General features: G+C 42.8%; 1 protein-coding gene across 13 annotated transcripts in view; it reads right to left on the reverse strand.

Annotated features, from left to right (window-relative positions):
• Positions 1–7320: 7320 nt before the first annotated feature.
• FOXP1 (forkhead box P1) overlaps positions 7321–22904 on the reverse strand; it is a 627798-nt gene continuing 612214 nt past the window's right edge. For 12 of the 13 annotated variants that reach the window (XM_027523924.1, XM_027523929.1, XM_027523928.1 and 9 more), the window contains 3 exons: positions 22001–22070; positions 17392–17558; positions 7321–12048 (listed from right to left, as the gene is read on the reverse strand). In XM_027523924.1, the coding sequence (XP_027379725.1) occupies positions 11904–12048; positions 17392–17558; positions 22001–22070 (382 nt within the window). In that variant the 3' untranslated portion in view covers positions 7321–11903. The remainder of the gene's footprint in view (positions 12049–17391; positions 17559–22000; positions 22071–22904) is intronic. The other variant, XM_027523937.1, reaches the window with a different exon arrangement.

Below are 22904 nucleotides of genomic sequence, written 5' to 3' on the forward strand. Positions count from 1 at the left end.
ACCTGTAGCTTCAGGCATGGCTGCCTCCAGGAGCTCAAATGATGTGATCAGTATATCTGTTATTTCTTGTTCCCAGTGTCAATTTCAGTCTCCTCTCCTGGCTTTCTGCCTTGGTCTTGGTCTCAGCTCTCAGACGTTTCTGGGCTTCTACCTTTGTCTCTTTCTCTTTTGTCTCTGTTTCCTTTATTTCCTGTTATGTAGGTGGCTCCTTTCCACATTATAGCACAAATGGTCAGTTAGGACTCTCAGCGCTTGTCCTGGCCAATCAACAGTTCCTTCAAGAAGAGTCTTTCTCTCAATAGTTTTAATAAAGACTTGGGACGACCTCTGAGGAAGAAGGTTAAAGTAAAGGTTAAAGTACTCCTGAAGTCACATTTACAGGGTAGGAGGGAGGGGGCTCTGTAATGAATAAGGGTGCTGTGCTTGCAGAAGAGAAATGCCTGCTGGGATCAAAGTCATCAGCAGCCCACCTAGACGAGAGATGGTCCTCGCTCCCTTTTCCAGGCCATAACTCAGTCTCCTGTCTTTGCAGACCTGTTTCCTGACCCCGCCTCTCAAGAGCACATTTCTCTTTATTACATGTGCTTGTAACACTTGGACTTTTATGCTTCAGCATGACACTGAGCAGCCTGGCTCCCAGCTAGAGTGTAAAGTATAGGAACACAGACACCCACACCCACACCCACACACACACGCGCACACACACACACTCTTGTTTAGTCTTTATACCTATCTCTTGCCATGTGAGAATGCTTACTGAAGCTTAGAGACATTTGTCCAAAGTCGCACAGTTATCAAGATGGCCAGGGCAAGAGAAATTCTGTTTTTCTGGCTTCAGTTCCAGGCTTGCCTGCTTCTGCTCTTAGCCACTCTCATCACGCCCGAGGCCCGTTCAGGGTGGTCCTGCAGGGACTATGACAGAGTGAGTCTGTCCTCAAGGAGCTCACAGCTTCTCTGGGCATTTTGCCAGGGACACTGGATCTCAGCTAAGGTGGAGATTCTGGATATAAATGTTTTAATGTACCTGTTAGGAAGACATTTTATGGACTTTATAGAAGGACTCAAGAAAGGTGTCTGGCTGCTCACCATTTCAGATAGGAGCAGAAATAGTCCTCTGACCGGAGTCAAGTCATGAAAATCTTATGATGAATAAACTCAGAGTGTTGACCCCACTTGGGAATTGTTGTCCTGACATTGCATTTAATAGTGGGCACAAATTAGGACTTTGGGATTAACATATACGTGCTACTATATATAAAATAGATAATCAGTAATGATCTACTATGTAGCACAGGGAAGTACACTCAATATTCCGTAAAAACCTGGATATGAAAAGAATCTTGAATGGAGATATCTGAATTACTTTTCTCTATACCTGAAACTAATACAACATTGCAAATCAATTAGATTTAAATTTAAAATTTTAAAAATACTGGGTACAACAGACTGTATGTATAAAGCTCAGATTTAAATGGCTTTCTCCACATTATTTAATAACTTTGTAATATCTTAAAAATGGCCATCAGCGATTCCACTTGAAAGTTACATATCACACGAGCCCATTTGGTGCCTTAGGTGAGAGGTTGTTTAGACTCAAGTGCCGGGACCAGTGCCAAGACAGGGCTAGTGGAATCAGCCATGGAGGCGAATGCCAGCCCTCCAGCTTCTCCCCCACACGGCCTTGAGCGTGTTCCCCAGGCATCCCCTGGTCCTCATCTGTAAGGTGCTGCTCATCATTCCCACCTGGAGGGTTTGTGGTGAGACTCTTAGATCTGATACCTGGTCTGCTTGGCTGTAAAATAGTGGAATGGTTTATGCGGGCAGGTTCTGGACTCTGTAGAAGCTGAAAGTCTACCTCTCCCCACAAGGCAGGGTGGCGCTTGCTGATTCACTCCGCAACTGTGAGTGTCGGTTTCTGCTCCCCGTGCTGGGGCCCCAGCAGCTGAGCATACAGGCAGGACCTCGTGGTTGGAGGGAGATGGACCATAAGAAAGACACAGAGGAATGCAGAATGCTGTGAGGGGCTGAGTGCAATGGGAACGACAAAGTGGGTAAGGGGATGTGGAGTGTGGAGGGCAGAGCGGGCAGCCAGCGTGCTCTGCACCCCGTGAGGGCAGGAAAGGCCACTGGGCTGTGATGTTTGGAAGGAGGGAGCCTGTGAGCCACACAGAGGGCCAGGAAACGCACATCCACTGCAGAGGGAAGAGAAACCCTGAGCCCAAGTGTGCTCCGAGCCCAGGAAGAACAAGGCGGCCCACGTGGCCCCAGGAGAGGGTGGAGGGGGCAGTTTCCTCCCTGGAATGTGAAGCTCATGTGGCATCACCTCCTCAGGAACTGCTGAACTGGACTGTGTAAAAACACTGGGCTGTGGTGACAAGAATTATGACTTTTCCATCTGCCTGATCTATGGCCCTGCCATGATGACTTTAGTGGTTTTCTAAGTTTCTTGTTGACCTTGCCCTGCCTCAGACTCCAGCCCTCTGCCTCTGCTTCGAGCACCTTCTCCCTCCTTCTTCCAAGCCAGCAGACTCTTAGAGACACCCTTGGGTTTCCCTTAAGCATGGTGTGTTCCCAGAAGCCTTCTTGACTGTCCCCAGAGGAGGGGTGGACTTCCCTTCTTATTAGCATTCAGTGCTTTCCGGCACAAGCTAATGTTGGAGAACTCTCTTCCCAGGGAGCCAGGGGGTACGATGGGGCCAACACTCTGTCTTGTCCCCAGTTTATCTCCAATGTTGATTTGAGCAGGTCATCGAATGCGTTTGATGCTTATTCATGGATGGATGGATGGTTGGAAGCATGCATGCTAGTGAAATTTGCTCCTAACAGGGCATGTTAACAGGGCAGGGTTTAATTGGACAGTATTATAATAGTGGTTAAAGACAAGAGTACCATGCAAAGTCATTCATGGTGAGATCATAAATTTTATCAATTAAAGTCCCCAAGGGGGAATCTGTTCAATGCTTAGAACCTTACTTAAAATTGGCAGGATCCCTTCTGGTCATGTAGTTCAATGTCCTCCGTTCACAGGAAGAGGAAGGGGAAGACCAAAGAGATGAAAGTCTCCCAGTGACTCACCAGGTCACCCAGTGTGTATGGTCAGGGCTGGGTCTGGTCACCTGGCACTTGGGTTTTCCTGCATTTGATTTGAAGGACATGCTGGGGACTGCTTGCTTCTAGCATCCCAGGTTCTAACACCGACATGCTATAAAGGATAATAAAGTACAATGCAGCTAATGCTGGGCAGAAGTGGTAGGGCTGTTTTGGGGGTTGGCTGTTTCTAGATTTGTTGCATTTTGTGGGCAGGAACTCACCCCTTTCATGTGAGGGCTTCTAAGTCTTCCAGCCTAATTGAATACTTTTTAAAGTATTTTAATTTCTGGATCAGACACACCATGTTCCAACCTGCCTGGCAAATTCCCACTGCACCCCCCACTCCTCACACTGGTGGAATTCTAAAGTAGCAAACTTGATTTGCAAATAGATTATTAGTAAACATTTGAAAGTGAGAAACAAATTATTCCCACAACACTTGGCTCCTTCCTTCAAATACACACTTGAAAACTGCTAAGAATCTATTCCGTGAGAATGCTTGAATCTCTCCCTAAATCATAACATGGGTAAACTTACCGAAATATTTTTACAATTTTATTAGAGGTTTTAATTCACTGCTTTATCTATCTCTGTTAGACTGCAAAATAGCTTTAAATATTCAAGTGGTAATTAATGAATCTTTTATGTTGCAAATCAAACATTTTCATCTGCGCGCTGGTAGAGTAGCGGTGAGGCAGGATTTAAAGAGTAATTGTTTCTCTGGATTCCCCACTGTTGACTAGCATTACCTTAAGTTTGCATGTGTTGCCTGGTGGGGCTGAAGCTCAATGTGGAAGGTCTGCTGTCTTTCGAGGTCAGGATTTCTTAACGTATTTCTTGCCAGAGACATTCCCGACTAGATGGAAAGTCTTTGAATGTGGAATTTTTGCTTGAGTGCAAAATAATAAAAAGCATGTGTATGTTAAAGGAAAAAAAAAAAAAAAGATCAGCTTAATGGCAAATGAGCATTGGCTTACATTAATATTCTATTACAGTAAAAACTTCTATTTAATAAATTTTCTCCAGACTTTTCCCCACCCCAGAAACTAATGTATTTTTCTAAGTGGCATGCCAACCTAAAGAAAGTATGTGATACATTTGATTTATGTTAAGTCAATAACATGCACAAGCCATTTAAAATTGTATTTTAAGTGTAGAAATATCAATCCAAAATATAGTCCCTTGTATTGAGAAGGGAGGAGTATTAGCTTTTCAGAGGCTGAAGTGCCTTGTAAATATTATTCTATTTAGAAGATGTTTTTCAAATGTGCTGCTTTATGTTGAGTGGCAAGAAAGCAAGCACAAAATCCCAGTTGAGAATCGAAAATTAAACTGGTATTAAAGATTCACATAGCAAAATAGTTCTCCTTCATATTAATGAGACACGAGCCAGGGAGAGCGGCTCTCCAGAAAGCTCACAGAAGGACTGACAAACACATCTCTGTGTCACCCAGTGTTCTTTTGTGGCCTCACAAATGCTGGACTGGGTGACATTTATGTATCAGAGCAATAAGCTAAACAGGAAACAATTTATGTCACCTAAAGCTTTTTAACAAATCGATGCAACTATTTGTAATTGCTTGTTTCACAAGATTAAAAGTGCTAAGGCCTGATCTTCGCTCACGGATTTGTGGTCAACCTGACCTGTGCTTCCGTTGTTTAAGAAAAAAAAAAAAAGAGAGAGAGAATTGGTGATCAGCAGTGACTTCCATCAAGTAATCCATATTGCTAATATTTCTGGAATTTTAATGTAGTTACAATTTATAGCTGATCAAATGTGGTTACCTAAATTGCTGTTGCTAGTAGACAGTTTAACTGTCTTTATTAATTACAGTATAATTTAATGTTTGAGTACAGTACTTGTGTTGGTCATTTTTACAGCTAGAGCAGTTATCTGCCTTATGACGAACCATTTTAGCATTTTCAATGGAAATTTGCTAATATGATGAGTGATAAAAATGTCACACGCCGGTAAATAATGATTATTGCTTTGGCTGAAATTAATTCTTGAAAGGCCGGTTACCTTCAAATTAACATTATAACTTGAAGCTTGTCTTTTCCCCCCCTTTTTCCTCCTCCCTGTATTCTTGGTATAAGCCAAAGAAAAGGCCGGTGGATCCTTTCAAATGGATATATATGTGTATTCTGGGGGGTTACTAAGCATGGAATGTCATTTTACAGTCAGAGCAGAAATAAGATGATAGGGGGTTTTGTTTTTTTAAAAAATAAAATGCTGTTTAAAAATAAATAGAAGTCTAGAATGACAGTTTTCTAAGCCAAATATTGTCCCACAGTTAAACCAGTGTTTTTGTATGTAATTTAATTTCCCTCCAATGTGAATTCTGTCTTAAATCTTTCATCCATCAGTCAGTTCCTTAAATGAAGGTCTGAGACCCAACTTCACTTTATTTAAATAAAGACTACTTTTGACTCAACTACAATCAGGATGAAAGATAAATTGTGATTACTAGCCTACATATCGGAGAAGGCAATGGCACCCCACTCCAGTACTCTTGCTTGGAAGATCCCATGGACGGAGGAGCCTGGTAGGCTGCAGTCCATGGGGTCACGAAGAGTCATACACGACTGCGCGACTTCACTTCCACTTTTCACTTTCATGCACTGGAGAAGGAAATGGCAACCCACTCCAGTGTTTTTGCCTGGAGAATCCCAGGGACGGCGGAGCCGGGTGGGCTGCCGTCTATGGGGTCACACAGAGTCGGACACGACTGAAGCGACTTAGCAGCAGCAGCCTACACATAAATATGTAGTATCAGATTTAATCTTCTTTGGGGGGAAGGGAGAGTAAAAACGATCAGGCAGCTGGTTAGTGTTGGTGTGAAATTGGTCTTCCTCAGAGTTTATTTAGGCTGTTGATATAAAGGTTCCCATTTAAAAGAAGCACCAACAGTTTGGGTTTGCTGCCTAATTTATCTGAATGGCAAGCCTGAAATAAAGAGGTCAGAGAATGTTCCTGCATTAGAACAATTCCTGAAATACAAATAAAAATGTCGTATGCATCAACTGGCAAAATCTTCACCAATGCAGTGTCATACATACTTGGTTAGGGTCTTTCGGTTGACTCAAAATATGTGGACATATTTAATTTTACCAACTGCACATGCTCTAAGCAGTGTTTATGTTTAAGCCTGGTATTTAAAGGAATTTCAATTAACCCTAATTTATTTGTAGTAGCTAGAATAAGAATTAAGGGTTCAAATGTTTCACTAATTATCAGACTAGAGGGCTTTTAGACAGTGGCATAACTGTTACTGAAAAGGGGCTACTACTCTGCAAAATATGTATGAAAAAAATGTTTTCCTAATAAGGTCTTTTCAAAACAATGCTGAGGAAGAACATTTATATTTTCTTCAGTGTCAGCTGGTCTTTGCCAAGTAACTGCAAGGTTAATTTTCAAGACGTCCGTTGGCTTGCGTTATGTGCTCTGAACTGTATACCTAACGGTTGTATGTCATTGTAGTTTGGCCACTTAGAAGTGGTGCTTTTGATATACTAATTTTTTTACTCAAAGAGAATGCCCAAATTAATTCATCCTTATATATGACAGAATAGTATTAGAGAGAAATAGTGAATTTTCCTAGAGGTCTGAAATTCTTAAAAGACCTCAGAAATCAACATGGTTTTTCTGGAAATATTCAGTTACGGGAGCTTTTACTATTTGGTTCCGGGAAGGCAGCTATGGACCAGACCATACTTTTGGATAGAATATTTTTATAAAATCATTTGTTCTAATCTCAGCATTTATCTTTATATGCAAAGAGATTTCTTGATGAGAATATTATAGACAGTGCATGTTTTTGACATTAGCATTTTATTTGGATGACTAATCTTGCAGATGTGAAATTTAAATGAATTATTCATGAAATTGCTTTCCTCTGAAATTTTAGTTTGCTCTTAATGCTAGTTATTCAATATTTTGTTTTTTCTATATAAAATATGATGGAAAAAAAATCAGTGTGCTTCCTGGAGAGAAAGGTAACCTCCCCTTTTCTGTGTTTTTCCCCCTAATTCTCTAAGTGGAGACTTTCACTTTGAAATCCTGAGGGATGAGAGCTTCGGCCCTCTGTGATGATGAAAGCTTTTAGTTAAGATTGATTTTAATTCTGAGTTGGAAGCAGCTGGTGCTAAACCGAAGGCATATGCCGAACATACACTCTCAGGAGGTCAGAAGGGGAAAGAAACTTAGGCGGTGGCGACTTTTACTACCAGTGTGAACAACCAGTATTTTTATTGCATTTGAAAATGCGATCATGTCAGTAATTAGTACTGACTACACAACATTTTTTTTTATTGTCTGTATCCACAGACACGGAATGATGGAATTACAGTTGATGTCAAGGAATGAGTTCCTTTTATGCCTTATCAAAACAGAACAAAAAGAAAAAAAATTCTTGTTACTGGCAGCACATCTCCACGGAGCACCATGCTCACAGTCCGGGCTGTACCATCTCCACGCAGGCTTCTGTGTAGCGCACGTCGTGAGAACTACACGGGGCCCACATAGATGCCTTTGGAATTGTTAAGTCTCATTCTCGGGAGAGAAAAGCCAAACCGACTCTCAGAAACATCTGGAATATCCAGAGGGTCTACCACTAAGCAAAAGGTCCCCCAAAGATTCAGAATCCTGACAAACATGTTCTTCTTTGTACCCTTGGAAACGGAGATCAAGCTGGAATGTGGAAAGGAGAGGAAATCTTTAACTTTTTTTCCCCCATGATAAAATTGCTAATGACGGACATCGCATTTTGGGTGAAGAATCCAAGGTGTCTTTACCAGGTCTGATGGAACGCTGGGAATCAGGTCGGAGCCATCCAAAGGTGGCGGGGCTGGCGGTCACTCTTCCCATCCATAAGCCTTGGTATTTCCTTTCACTGCTGGTACACTGCAGGCAGCGCTAACTTGTCTCACAAGGACAGACTAGGGACAATAGGGTGGATCCTCATTCCTGACGGTGCATCTGTCTGATGCGAGGGACTGTTCTCCCTAAAGGTACGCTTTTCTTTGGAAAAAAAAAAGTAACAAAATTGTCTGTACATCTTGGCACCTTGTAAAGTTTTCTCTTTTTTTTTTTTTTATACAAAAAGTTCAATAGCTTTGACACTCTCATGATTAATCACTACTTCACTGATAAACTTTGAAAGTGTGACCCTGGAATTTCATCATGCAAAGTATTTACTGCAGCAGGAGAAAACACTTTTTAAAACAACATTTTTTTTTTCTCTTTTCAAATGTATGAACTCATTTACGATAGCCAGGAGGGCAATGGTAGGATAAACACAAGGGATAGGAATGTATCAAAAAACAGATTAACACACACCCGATCGCACACACACCAAAAAAACCTGTACAAGATGCTCTGATCAATGAGAACAGGGAAAAAAAAAAAAAAAAATCTGTCAACTATGTTACAATTTAAAAGCCAAAAAAAAAAAGTTTGGGAGTTTTTCCCTCCCACATGTCAGGAAATGTCATCCGATATTCTTAAAGCAAGAATAACTAAATAAAATACATGTGCAGCATATTCTGCAATTCCATTACATACAGTAGTTTTTTTCCAAAGCTTTTTTTTTTCCTTAAGTATTGTTAATATAAAGCAGTTGCACAAAAAGCAAAGGTGTTTTGACAAACAGGTATATGCATTTATTCCTTTTTAGGAACAATATCTAAAAAAAGAACCACCCTCCGCCCTCCCCCAAAAAGACAAAGAGTCACACAGACACATCAGGGAATATGTACAACATAATAAACCCCATCCTAAAGAAGCAACTGGGATTACCCCCAAGGGATACAGAATCAGAATTGGAAAAATCAGAGTGAAGTTTGCTTGCTGTAAAGCCTGAGATTCTTTTTTTTTTTTTTTTCAGTTGGTTCTTCTGCAAGGCTGTGATACCTGCAAAGATATGTAAAATCTAATTTTTTTTTTCTTTTGCTACAGTCTTTAGACTAAGCATGCAAGACATACGACTAAGTGCAACTGAGTGAAATGTATTTTTTTTTTTTAATTTTAATCATTCCCTAAAGGTTTGAACTGAGGTATGCGTACTAACAGTTTCTCATGCTGTTAACTTTACTCATGTCTAGCTACACATGCTGAGAATGAACTAATCTACCAGATTTTTATCCTCTTTTGAATACCAAACTAACCAGCAACCACTCCGTTCAGAAGCTCAGGGCCCCCTTCCCATGACCCTGTCTGGCTACTGCCTGCACATCATGACGCTGCCTGGAAAAGTTGGGGAAAAAAAAAATGTAAGTCTCGAGTGACCACAGACTGCCCTTTATAGAGAAAGCAGTGTGAAGCTTCAAAAGTAACTGCCAAAGAAGTTTTTCTACCAAGCTTGTGAGTGGACAGGAATGTTACTTTTTTTTTTTTTTTTTTAATGAAAAATGCTGAGGCAAGCCTAATCTGAAAGAAAGGAAGGACAAAAAGAAAACCTTTTAAAAAATAAAACAAAAACCTGGAGGATATATATGACAAGAGAAACTAAAATGAACGCAGTGATCATAGCACAGTCTTTAAACAAAAGTGGCATACAATCTTTCTTTGAAAAGAAATGTCTTCTAGAAATACTATTACACGGTCTAGTTCAATTGTGGAAGCTTTTTTGTTCTCTCTGAATTTTACCTTCATTTTACCATAACTGTCTCCTGGACTGGACACCCCCTAAGTTTCATATGCCATACACTGTTTTTGTTTTTCCTTGGAGATGGTACACCCTTAATACTGTATCCTATTTCTCCCTTCAGTAGCCCTGTAATTTCTCTTTACAGGAATGAGTTTTGGTCTCTGTAGGAAAAAAACAAACAACAAAAAATGATTAAAAAAAAAAAAAAAGTAACTACTTTGGTTCCATTACCTACTTGGTCTCCTAAATGTCCTCTATGATGAAGGAGCAGTTGTCTCAAGTTAGCAATAGCCTATATCTCATCAATTGCCTCTAAATTATTTTGCCTCCTTTGATCAACAAGAAGAGGATATTTGGCTTCATCAGATAAAGCATAAAAACAGAGAACATAATTTAACTTTGTGGAATATCTTTGGTAATTTTAGGGGAAAAAAGGTACAAAGCATATAAATTAAGCTCTCCAAACGGCTCTCGAACTAAAACAAGAGCTACAGTCCTAGATAAATAAATGTCAGGAAAGGGGGTGCAAGTAAGCGTTCAGGGTTCCAAGGACTGAGGCTGAACTGACCCATGAGCGTCACGTCCTGCACGTCCTGTTTGTCTCCCCAAGAGCCCAAGGCTGGGCTGAGCTCCCATCTACCTGACGCCTCGCGCTGCTGGCTTCCAAGACAGGACTGGTGGGGTGATGCCGGCTCACAGACGGCATTGCTGCACCAGGTCCGCACAGTGGAAATTAACTCCTCAGCTTCTGCTGAGCCCAGTCCTCATTAACTCACAGAACAAGTTCAAATTGAAATCTGATTTGCATTCAAACAGATGAATGCCACCAAGCAGGTCTGAATGGACGTTTCCATTGGGGGCCACCGGTACTTGCAGCAGAGTTGTTCAGGGAAGCCAGCTTCGGGGCCATTTTGCAAACAAAGCAACTCACGCTGGTTTTAACAACTGCGAGAGCTTGAGGCCCATCTCAACCCGGTCATCCCAGGGAAGCCTTCTACAGCCACGCGGTCAGTGCTTTTTTTTTTTTTTTTTTGGTTTTGGGGGAAGAGGGGCTGCTGCCTATGTCTCCTTGTGCTGGTAAATGCTGTGGCATTTATTAAGAATGACGGTAGATACGATATTTAAAATAAAAAAAAGAGGAAAATCTGAAACAACCCCCTTCCCACATTCCAATACTGCTTTGTGAAATGAATCTGCATGGTTCCTAGGGTGTCTCTATTTTTTTTTTTTTTTTTCTGTCATTCATTCTCTTTCTGGCAGGAACTTCACATCTGGGTGAGAGGACCTTCACATGTAGAGTGCAGCATTTGGGACCTTTTTGCAAAAGACCAAAACGGAATGTTTTCTGACTTTTGAGAAAACAGTGGTGATGTCTGAAGGGAAATGGAATGAGTGACAGAAAACTACGAACGAGAAATGACATTCAGCTTTGTATAATAAAAACACCTATTAACATTCATCACAAGGTACAGAAAACTTGAAGCCTCCAAGAGGCCGCGGGCCCAAATGGAGGCCTGAGGTCAGAACTTAAAATGGTATAGGAGAAGCCAAAAAAAAAAAAAAAAAAGGCAATACATTAAAAAGTTTGGGATAATTATTTTTAAACCCTCCCCCCAATACACACACAAAGGCCTTCCCCATCCCAACTGGAAGCAAAAAAAAAAAAAAAAAAAATGGAGTAAAGGCAGTGATAATCAACATGCAGTACTGTGCAAATAGGTCGTCCATTGCAATCCTTGGATTCTGGGCAGAGGCTTGGTCTGCAGCTCAGGCGCACATGCTCAGTTGGGTGTCCTCGTTGTGCAACGTCGGCAGGACTGCAGTTCAAAGTCTGCTGCTAAAAGTGAATCAGTTTAGCGAATTTACAACACTGATGTTGACTGTTAAGAGAGGAAAATCCCCAGTACCAAACAAGTCCATCCAATGCACAGAGTACAAATTCCTTTTTTCAACAAAAAGTAGAAAAATCAAAAATACTCCCAAATGGGATTCTTGATGGCACTAAGAGTTAACACATTGCAAAGTTGTCAAAATGTAGTGAAAAATCCTCCAGACTGTACAACCAATGGAGAACGATTTCACTGCCAACTTTTGACATGTTTTGTTTTGTGTGTGTGTTTTTTTCCCCCCAATCTTCACACTCTTGGGGTTGGCCTGCCCAGATGTTCACTCCATGTCCTCATTGACAGGTTCATCTTCGTAATCTCTGTCGTGGTCAAAATCTGGACTATGGTTGGCTGTTGTCACTAAGGAGAGTGGCCCTTCAGCTTCCTCGGGGTCCAGAGGCTCTTCTTTGACGTGTACAGGATGCCTGGAAAAGCAAGAGAAGGTTCACTGAGGGGACTTCCCAACTCAAGGTAAGTTGGGTGTTCTGGGTAGCACAGAAGCCACAGTCTAGGGCTGTGACGTTCTATACAGCAGCCACTAACCACGTGTGACTACCAAAATTGAGACAGTTTAAAACTGTGCTTCTCAGTTGCACTGGCTACATTTTATGTGCTCCAGGGCCACCGCGTAGGCTACTGACTACCATACTGGATTGCACGGAGGGAGGTTCCCACCATCCCGGAAGGGTCTCTGGATGGAAGCACCCGTGGGTGTGTCCTCCCATGGGGTTTCTTACAGTGTGATGTGCATGCGCATTAACATGGGCTCTGGTTAAAATGCAGCCTGAGACTTTTCATCTCTGACCAGCTCTGCACTGATGCTGCTAGACCAAGGACACACTTTGGGTCAGCTAACAGGCCCCGGAGTGGCCTCCTGCATGGAGGAAAACAAACCTTGAAACAATCCCATGAACCAAGAACCGGTAATGCAAGGGTAGTTTTGGGGACCAAAAACTGGAGGCTGGGCTAATCGCAGCTCTCTGTGTGTTCTGCTTTGCTAGTTAACATGCAGAACCTGTGAAAGAGCTCTCCGGAGACCGACCCCAAGCGAGGGTCTATCATTAATCAACTTCAAGCAAACACAGCAGAGAGACACCATGATACATGCTGGAAACTCCAAATTAATGCATATTTTTACAAACTGTCAATAAGGCAAGAAAAGCCCTGCCAGGAAACACAAACGGAGAGGAAAAGGTGCGCTCAACACAACAATATGATAAGAAAGCGGAGCCCCGGTCAGAATAATAACGCTGTCAGCTGTAAACAAGACTAAACAAGAGGCCCCGGCTGGTAGCGGCCACCGGGACGCGCTGGGCTCTGATGAGATCTGCCAACGCGCTCATTACAGCCCAGCGCACAGTTCACCCGAAGGGGCCGGCGAGGGACCACACGAAACCTCTCCGATAACAACTGAGAAATGTTGTTCGTAAATCATATTTACAACTGATCCTTTTGCAAATACAAATTACTTTCGGTTGTGGGGCTTTTGATATGTAAAAGAGCCATTCAAGTTATAAAACCCGATCCCCATTCAAGTTTTAAAAAAAAAAAAAAAAAGATCCCACTGCAGGGACCAGCTACCAAGGGTGGATTTTTTCATTCGACTTTATCAAGTATTAGTAATAAGAGGTGGAGCTGGGGACTGCTGCCTCCCTAAATAATTGATGTTGTATGCAAACCCTGAAGGCCACTTGAACCTTGAAAAACCAACAGAGGAGTGCTCCGGACTGCCCTTGCCACGGGGACCTCCTGGACTCTTAATTAGCGAAGCCTGGAGAGTAGTGTTTGGAGGTGGATGTCGGGATAAATAGCTTTTAAAAAACAGAGCCTGTGTTCTTACAAACTATGTGCAAAATGAAATATGCCCAGGTTGTATTAGAGTATGTTTCACTAGTTTGGCTCCGACTATTCTTAGTTTGTTAATGGTCCTATTTATTTGTTTTTAGCGTCAAGATCCGGACCAGATGCATAATTTGCAGAGTCCAGTGTGAAATGAAAATGCATTTGAAAAATTCATTGAGACTTTCCAGATGGAAACAGCTGAGCGTTAAAACTTTCAAGCGTGGGATCTTTGTGAGACTGTGTTCATCGCATGCCTGGGAAGTCAGCCCCCGTAGGCCCCTCCCCTGTATTCTTTCGGGAAGAATTGGGTGTGTGGATTTTTATTCCTTTTTTAAAAAAAATCACCTATAAACCCTAGTTAAGGGAGGATATTTTGTTTTGTCTATCCTCTCCCATTTGGGGTCATGTTTTCACATATTGCAAACATAGCAGGAATGTTATTTTGCTACCTTTAGTTTTAATTTTTTTGACTGTATGAGCACTGTGCTGACTGACATGTTACCCCTTAACACTGGGCATTTGGGACTGTCTTTTTCTCGCCTCTGTACCTTTCAACCCTGCTGTGCTCTTTGTTGTAATACAGTGACCACTTCTATCCATACTTGATTTACCGGCTTAGGATAAATGTCTGAGAATGAAATTGTTGGAGCAGAGGCTAAAACATCTTATGGTTCTTGTGATTTATTGCAATGTTAATTTCCAGAGAAGCTCTATCAATTTAGACTCAACCTCATCAGCCCCAAGTGTTGCTTTTCAAATACGGTGTGTTGCTGAGCAGGTACAAGGAAAGTTCCAGTTACCTTCAGCTGTGTTTCTCGGGTGACTGACAATGGTGAACGTCACTTTATGTTTGGGCTTCATATTAGCACTGTTGAACTGTTACTTCACCCCCTCCTGTCCTCTGGTAGCATGGTTCTAGTAACAGTTTGGACAAGAGTGTTTTAGGGTTGTGTGTTGCCTGAACTGTGAGTCAGCTGTGTTTCCCATTTTCATTTTTCTTCACACTACCAGATATATTCATCTTTTTAGGTTTATAAAGCTGAATCTGATGACAGAAATGATACAAGGCTATGGGTGGGAGAGGGGGGAGACCCTAGAACAACTGGAGAGTCTTAATGAAGTTCTTGCTTTATAATTTGAGACTTTGACAAATGTTAGGCTAGGCAAAAGAAAAAATCAGGTATGTATCACTTCCCCCAACCCCAACAAGGTAGGTTCGCATGGGAGAGTATTTGGTTCCCCCTGCAATCTGCAGGCAAACTTCAGTGAGATTATTTTCCATCCCAAAGACACAGGTGACGACCCTGTGCACCCTGATTCAAACCCAGCACCTACTATCGAGTGGAGCCCCAGCAAAGGTGAACTGATCAGATCTACGGGGTGACAAGCTGCCAATACAACCAGGTGAGATGGTAATAAGGCTTCTTGGAACTCCAGGGAAATGAGATCCAACTCACGACATTCCGTGAAACCAGCAGACCCCCCGCTGAGTGGGGCCACTGCAGGAACATGGGCAAGCAGGGCTTTAGAGAATGGGAAAGGATGGCTTTCCATGCAAGATCCATTTCAGGTAAGCTGCAGCCTCCTTCAGACCCTGTGCTTCATAGTCACCCCCCTGCATCCTGGGAAACAGAGCCGCACGTGGCGCCTTCCACGCTCACTGGTCACCTCCTCCCTTCTCTCTGACTTCTGCTTCCGAAAGGGCTTCCAGGGAATAACTGTGCAAACCCCACATTTTCCTTCTTAGATCTAACTGCTTTCTTTAGCCACTGTGGGAACAGCAGAGTTTTGAAAGCGAGCTGACTGCTGTCTAAAGGCACTATGTTCAGAGGGTGTGGAGACAGCATGGAGTACGTGCTTTGTACGACAGCTCCTTTAGCTCCTCGCAGGATGAACGGATAATACTCCAAAGCCATACTTCTGGGTTACTTGGTAGTGTTCCGAGAGAGAAAAAAATGCAGTGGTATTTGAGTGTCACGGGGAAGGTAAGAAGGAATTCTATGTCAACACTAGATAGCAGGTGGGCCGTTACCAACAGGGTCCTTTAAGCCTTGCTGTGAAGTTTACAATCTGAGTTATTCCAATAGAATAGAAAGCTTAGGAGACAATCTGCGTCATAGCAGGTAATGCATGTTAGATAAGAATTCAAACTCCATCATTATAGAATTTGCTTAATGGAATTGTGAGATGAAAAAGGGTAACCATCTCCAGCACCAAGAGTAGGCATAGGAAATGGGCTGATGACATATAATTCTTTTTAGCAAAATAATTTATTGTACTGTATACCTGTGAGATCTGAGCAACAAACAGTATGCTTTTTGACATCTTTATACAGGTTTAAAAAAAAAAAAAAACCATCAGTAAAATCTTCACTTTGTTAAAAATTAAACTGACAGCTATAAAACAAGACTTCTGTTATACAGCAAAATTAGCATCACTCAAAACTGCTGTGTGAGTTTTTATCCAAATATCTTTCCTTTATTTTTTTTAGTCATTTTTTTTCTTTTACTGTAAACACAGGAACGAAACCTTGGAGTTCTGTGGATACTAGGAAAAACTCTCTTCCACTCAGCAGCTTCAGACGCTTTTGCTCCACAGTAAGTACTTCCTGAAGTAGCATACATAACAATTTATATTTGCTCTGAACTTCCTTAATATCTTAGTAAATACTCCTGTCATGACAATGATTTAAAGATGAATGCGGGTGTGATAATAAAGTCAGAAACACCAGGTTGCTGGAGGAAGCATGATATACGGCAGTGGCAGCGTGAGAGATACACACGTTCTTAAAATGTTGTGGAGTAAATGCTAAGGGACTGTTGTTATGAATTTACAAAGACTATTTTCATCTTTAAAGATCCTTTTCAAAGCACTTTGGGCATGAAATTCAAATGCTAAATAATCAAATTTCAGATTCCTCCAAAGCCACCAATTACCCACACTGGCAGGCAGCATTTTGCCTTTGTTGTTAGATGCCAATTCATTCTGTTGCTAATTGCCACAGGTCATATTTTCCATTCTGATCACTCAAATGCTCTTAAACTAAGATGTTGGTCAGTAATTCAGAAGCATTGTGCAGACAAGGGCTCTATTTCTAGGAACTGACAGCATGGTAAACACTGCATTGGTTTACTCCTTTAAAGCGGGCGTTGGTTTTACAGACACTCGCTAAAAGGGAGAAGCTGTCATTCTAGAGCATCCCTGGTGAGTCCTACGTGGGAAAATGGGGTTTCTTTTTGAAACTCTTCTTGCGAGAGAGGGAGTGGTGTCACCCTGCCTGCCTCCCATCGCCCACCCCCAGGGGCATCACACACACGCAGGACAGACAGCCCTCAGCCAGCACTCTGCACGGTCCTGGGCGTGCTCATTATACTGCCGTCTGCTGCTATAATGCCCCTATTAATTTTCCTTTTGATATTTTAAGAGCAATCTATAAATCATGCCGTCTTTCCTTCGTGCCATCATTAATGCTTGGTAATAGCGCTTCAGCGTGGCGTGCGCGGCTCACCATTATCCCACAACCAAGTAAACAAGCATCCTTTCCCGCCCTGCTGGGTTCAGCACGCCGGCACGTCGGACAGACAGTGAACTGTGTCACAGGATGCATACCGCTTCTAGGAGGAAAAGGTAAGGTGGCTGAAATAATGGCCTGGGCTGACGGAGCAAGGGCAAAAAGCACTCCCCTTTGTGGCTCTGGGCATTTGTGGGGCTGCAGGAAGCCTACTGCTTTTATGAGTCGGATATAATAAGTAAGTGGTCCTTTTAGCTGCGAACCGAGTTGAACAATTCTGGAAGCACCCACTTCTCCCTGGGTTCTAGGAAGTCGGAAATGACAGAAAAGGTGTTGACAGCAGTCAGAGCAAGGCTCGTGTGACAGAAAACCAGGGGATCTGATGGCAGAGGTGCTGCAGGTGGGCAGTACTCACACAGCTTGCAGAGGGGATCTGCCCGGACTGCTGTCGCTCTCGTTGCTGTTGGTGTGCTCCATCGCCCCGTTCAGCTCTTCCCGGATCGCGCTGGCCAGGTTGCCCAGAGTGGGGTTCCCCATGGAAGCGGTAGTGTATAGAGGTATACTGTTCTCAGCCATCGAAGCCTGCCATCAACCCAAAGAAAATGCATGAAGACACAGGGTGTACAGACAGGGAGGCTATCAATTACAGGTGGATTCGATGGTCTTCAGTTTACAGTCATTCTGGTATAGTTGGCAAAGACAAGTTTCTAACAGGTCTAGAAGGGCTGTGATTTAAGAGTCAAGCTGATGATGACACGTGTCCCAAGCTGGGTTCCAAAGAGCTATAGCTGGAGGGACCGAGGCGCCTGTGGAGTGGAGGCACAAGCTTTAGACAAGGCTATCTCATAACGAGTTTTCTGTCTGAAGCCTTTTTTCAAGAGGAACTGAATATTTCCAGATCACAGGGAAATGTAATGGAATTTTCATTTCTTTATCCACTTCGATGACTCCACTATTGGATATTAAAGATTTGATCAGATTATTCTGGCTGCAGAGCCCAAACTTATGAGAACTTCCATAAACATTTATGTCTGAGATCCTATAGAAAAGGAAGAGATTATAGAATTGGAATCAATTTTTATCTCCCCTCCCCATCATTTCTGTTTTAATGATTTTTGAATCTTTTTAGTGTAGTCTGAGATAACTGGTTGAAGGTAACTCTATGCAATCTTTCAGGTTCCAGCCAATCATCTGGAATTTGAAGACCAAAGAAAAAAGAAATCTCTGGCAAAAGGAAGCTGTAAATTGTATTTCTTTGGGGGTACGTAAGTACATCCATATCGAAGGTGACAAAGTCACTCTAAGTTGAGTGTCAGCTAAAAAAGTGTGGAAATGGAGAGACAAAGAAAGATATCCTAAACCCTATGGTTGGATGTACTGTTCATTTCCTGTCTTACTGCACTGGAATAAAACGACCACCCAGTCTGAGAGGCAGACACCAGTCAGACCTCTCACTGGGCTAAAGTGTCCATACTGCTTCATTTGGGTCATGATTCTGACCTAGTAACTTTGCATTTTATTAAAGAGGACAGACTTTCAAAACCTGGCAGCTGTAATTAGACCAAGATTTATCAAACTCGTTCCCTTGCAGACTACACTTGGCCTGGTTTTCCATCCTAATGAGGTAAAAGTACAATCACAGGACAATCTGGTGCAGTGACTCCAACTGGCCAGTGATACAAGAGTCCAAACGATTCTAGAAACCCTGGCTCTAGAGACCAAGTAAAACCCGAAAGTGGAGAGAGAACAGGTGAGGAGCTGGGCTGCAGGGAATCTGCATGTTAGACAATCACAGTCTCACTTGCTGTACAAGGTCCAAAGCCAGAGACGCCTTCGAGATCCAGGGACGGATGACCTGCCCACACCTAACACAGCATTGGCTAGGGATGACTTCGAAGCCAGGCCCACTGCAAGCCCACGGCTTTTCCTTCCCTCCACTTCTGAATTTATGTAACTGCCTTCTTCTAAAAAGTGGGGGAAAAAAAATCCCATTTTCATTTCCAAATGTGGTGAACTCATCTTGACGAACAGCACATCTGAACATTCCTCACTCTCCTACAGTTTGTCAAATAATTTGCATCAAGTACTTTTTTCAACAGATCTCTTGTAATTGCAATAAAACATTTTGTCTTTTTTTGGCAGAGTGAAAAGTCAGACCCGTTGCCTGATCCGCCCCGCACCAAACTGCAGCCGGACACACATACTGGCTGCCTTTACTTTAGACGACACAGTGGCCCTGTTTCTCCCTGACACGGAAGTTCTGCTGGGACCATTAGTGAATCTCTTTCACTTTTACAGTCAGAAGGTGGCAAGAGTGGGGCCAAGCTCTAGCTTGCTGTTTTTTTCTTGCAGCTTCTCCAGTCAAAGATGGAGAAGTTCATACAACACTGAAGTGCTCCAAAGAACGTATGCTTTGGGATGAGCTGGCCATCCTACGGACAGGGCAACCTTTTCAGGATGATTCATTCTCTGTGGCTCTCAGTGTGTTCTGGGTCAAGGGCATTTCCGATGGGAACTGGATCATAAAACACGGGCTGACACTGGTGAAAGGCATCCAAAGGTAAGCACTTACTTACACCGATCCCTTGATTCTCAGACAAAAAAAGACATAAATGAAGAAAACCAGTGTGCGCCTCTTTTAAAAAAATGACAACGTGGGCTGCAGTGAGAAACCCGGTCGCTCCTACACAAGACAGCTTCTTGGACATTCTCTGCGTGAGTGACCAGAGCCACCTACCTGAGCTTAGAAAACTTTCCACCAACGGCTCAGGTCTAACCTAGTGGCTCTTTTTGTACTTGATGTCCCTTGTGGAGCAAGGGGTTACAGATTTTATAAAGGACTGGTCCAATGCAGAGTACGAGGTTTCACATCACACTGGCCCCTCTACCCCCCCAAACCAAAGATGCTTAAGTCCTGTCCCTCCTGGAGCCTTAACTGCTCTGAGATCCCAGCGGGGAGAGGCAGTCTATAAATATGAAGCTTTACGGTTACCCTTAGTTACTTCACTTTTTCAGAGCATAATGCAATCTGTCCCGAGTCCAATGTTTTATTTCTGTAGTGGATTCTGCTGTCCTATTTTATATATTGTATATCACGCGTTATGTTGCTCTAGTAATCTTTTGAAGATGTTGTTCCACTATTATTTTTACTTGCCTTGAAAAAATGGAAGTGGGCAGGAAGGGAAGGCCTGCTGGTAGACTCTTTATTTAAGGTGCACGGTGGCAAGTTGTCTGAGGGGACTGTCTACTGACCAAGGACCCAAACTCCTGGAGGAGAGGGAGAAGATCCATTCCTCAAATCATGACTTGAGACCCAGGTATTCAGCTCACCTCAGGATAGATACAAAGGATTCTTGGGAAAATGGTGGGCGAGTTTGGGGCTATCACTGAAAGAAAGAAAGGGTGCAGGGCCAAAGGTAAATGTTGTAGAAGTAAAGCGTGAGCAGTTCTGTAAAGAGAAAGCACCCTAGTGGAAATTAGTCACAAAGTTAAGAGGATCCAGAGGCTGGAGGATCACTGCTGCTGGTGGGCTGTGTTGTTTTTTTTTTTGCCTGGCAGCCTCATGAATGTCAAATGTGCTTGTAATCTGAATACCATTCCAGATAGAGCAGCCTTTAAATTCACACTTCATAAGACTCCAGGGAAAATAAGCTACTAATGAATGGTATTTACAGTGGCGGCATCTAAGCGTGCCTTCATTTGCTTTTCTAAAGTTACTGTGTAAACTACAAGTAATTAAAAGAAACACAGAAAGTAGTTCCTCCTATTAAATTTGGTTTGGGCTGTGTGTGTGTATGTGTGTGTGTATATATATATATATATAAATATAATTACTGAAAAGCTAAGCTGAGTGAATTTGCCTCTGAACTCAAAGTGTGTTAAGGCTGTGGATGCTCCATCCTCAGAAGCCCGAAGCCTTCGCTGCGTAAACTGGGAAAACGGTTCTCTAGAACGCCGGGCAGGTGCTCAGTGAGAACGGGAAGATTGTTCTATCGCCTCCTCAGCCAACTTTGTTCCTCTTAATGCCGAGTGTGTCCATTGTGTTTTCATCACTATCATCCCCTTAAGGAGCCTTTTTAAGACATCTGCTTCTCTGTGCCCTTCCCTCGGGAAATTTTAATTTTGGCCCATTGAATGGGCACAAGACTTCGTCACATCTGTGTCAAGAACACAGGCTTCGAAGGTCCCCAGGACCCTGTCCACCTATGAACTCGGGAGGACGGCCCTGCCCAGGTAAGTTCAGTACAGTGTACTCCAGTCCTCTCTCGATTTGGCCGTGACTTGATTGTTTGGTAACTGAGATGTGCAATAATTAGAAGGCTTGACAGATGCCAGGGCTGCCCTGGTACTCACATCGGGGAGGTTACCTCCTGCTCAAACCCCGTGTCTTCACCCCCCACCACTGGTAACACCGGTTACGTAAGGACGGCTTGGTTTGTCAGTAGGAGACAAACATCCTGCAAGCTTATTATGTAACCTTGAGCAATCTGCTGGAAACCTAGAGTCTAACTCTATCGCTTGAACAAAAACAGTTTACTTTTACCAAGCGAACCAGACCCAGCCTCCTCCCTCCGCAATGAAAAGATGCTAAAATAGACTTTAAAAGAAGGAGAAGAAATAAAAAAGCTCTGCTTTCTCTTTAAACCCGTGAACAATAGAAGGTCATGTGATACAGTAGCCTATCATCCAGCACATTAATAGCTGTGCTAGAGTAATTACACTTGTGGTATTTTTGCCTCAAGTGAAATTCTGAAATAAGAGGATGGAAATTATGATACTGCTGATAAATATTAATAAGTGAACTTTTAATTTTTTTGCCACAATATTCAAAATGCTAAGCATCCTGCTAATGCTGAAGCAGCCCGATGTGTTTGCCTCCAGGGAGTACGATGCTTTGTGCACTTAAGAAAAAAGTTTAACGGAATTAAAATTTAATATCTAATTAGAGCGAGGCTAATATATTTTGAAATGAGTGGGGGAGACATGTCCCTCCGCCACAGAGTCGGGGCGGCCGCTCGTCTTACCTGTAAAGCTGCATTGAGAGGTGTACAGTAGGCGTGGCTGGTCTGCATGTTTTTAATAAGGGAAGGGTTACTGTGTGAGAGAAAGATAAAAACTCAAAGTTAAACACAATCACCCCCCGAGTTCTTTGCTAAGTCTTAAGCTTTCTGGTATCCTTCCAAATCAGAAATGTCTCCCAGTCCCCAACCCAAAGCAAAGTCGGGTTTCTCCCTTTCACCAGGGGCTGGTCTGTGTGAACACCTCTGAGTTGGACAGACCTTGCTCTTCAAGCAAACTGGGGGTAAAACTGCGGACTATGTAATAATTAGCTTGGGCACTTCCTCCGTGGATGAGCCTTTGTCAACTTGGAGCAGCCGCCCTGACGCCAGCAGGAAGGCTGATGCTCTGGGATGTCAGTGAGCAAGGTCTCCTGGGAGTGGGCGGGAGGAATCCTGGCTCTTAAGCGTCTTCAGGATTTGAGTTCTAGAACAAATGCTAGAGGAATGGCAGGGTAGCTCTGAAGAAGAAGTCTTCAAAGCTCATTTACTGCCAAAAGGAAAGAGAGGGGTACTCCAGGGAGGGTTGGTCAGCCAAGGCTGGTTCGTCTCTCTCGCACAGCCAAGTTTGTGAGCATACAAGAATATGTCCATTTACTGACCAAATGATGACAAGATACTGTTTTAAGAACATCTCTAGATAGGAAGGATAAAAATACTTAAAAAAAAAAAAAATCACACATGAGGATATGGTCAGAAAGTGGGGGTGGTTTTGGGGAGGAAATTACCTACATTGATCAATGATCCTTAAAGGAAGTAGATGGATTGTTAACCAGTTTCCTTCCTATGCTTGGAGCACTTTTATCATTCATTTTTACTACATTTATACTGTTATACTGTGTGAGCCAATAAAAGAAATTTACCCCAGTAA

Source organism: Bos indicus x Bos taurus, chromosome 22, assembly GCF_003369695.1.
Source record: "Bos indicus x Bos taurus breed Angus x Brahman F1 hybrid chromosome 22, Bos_hybrid_MaternalHap_v2.0, whole genome shotgun sequence".
Classification (NCBI taxonomy): domain Eukaryota; kingdom Metazoa; phylum Chordata; class Mammalia; order Artiodactyla; family Bovidae; genus Bos; species Bos indicus x Bos taurus.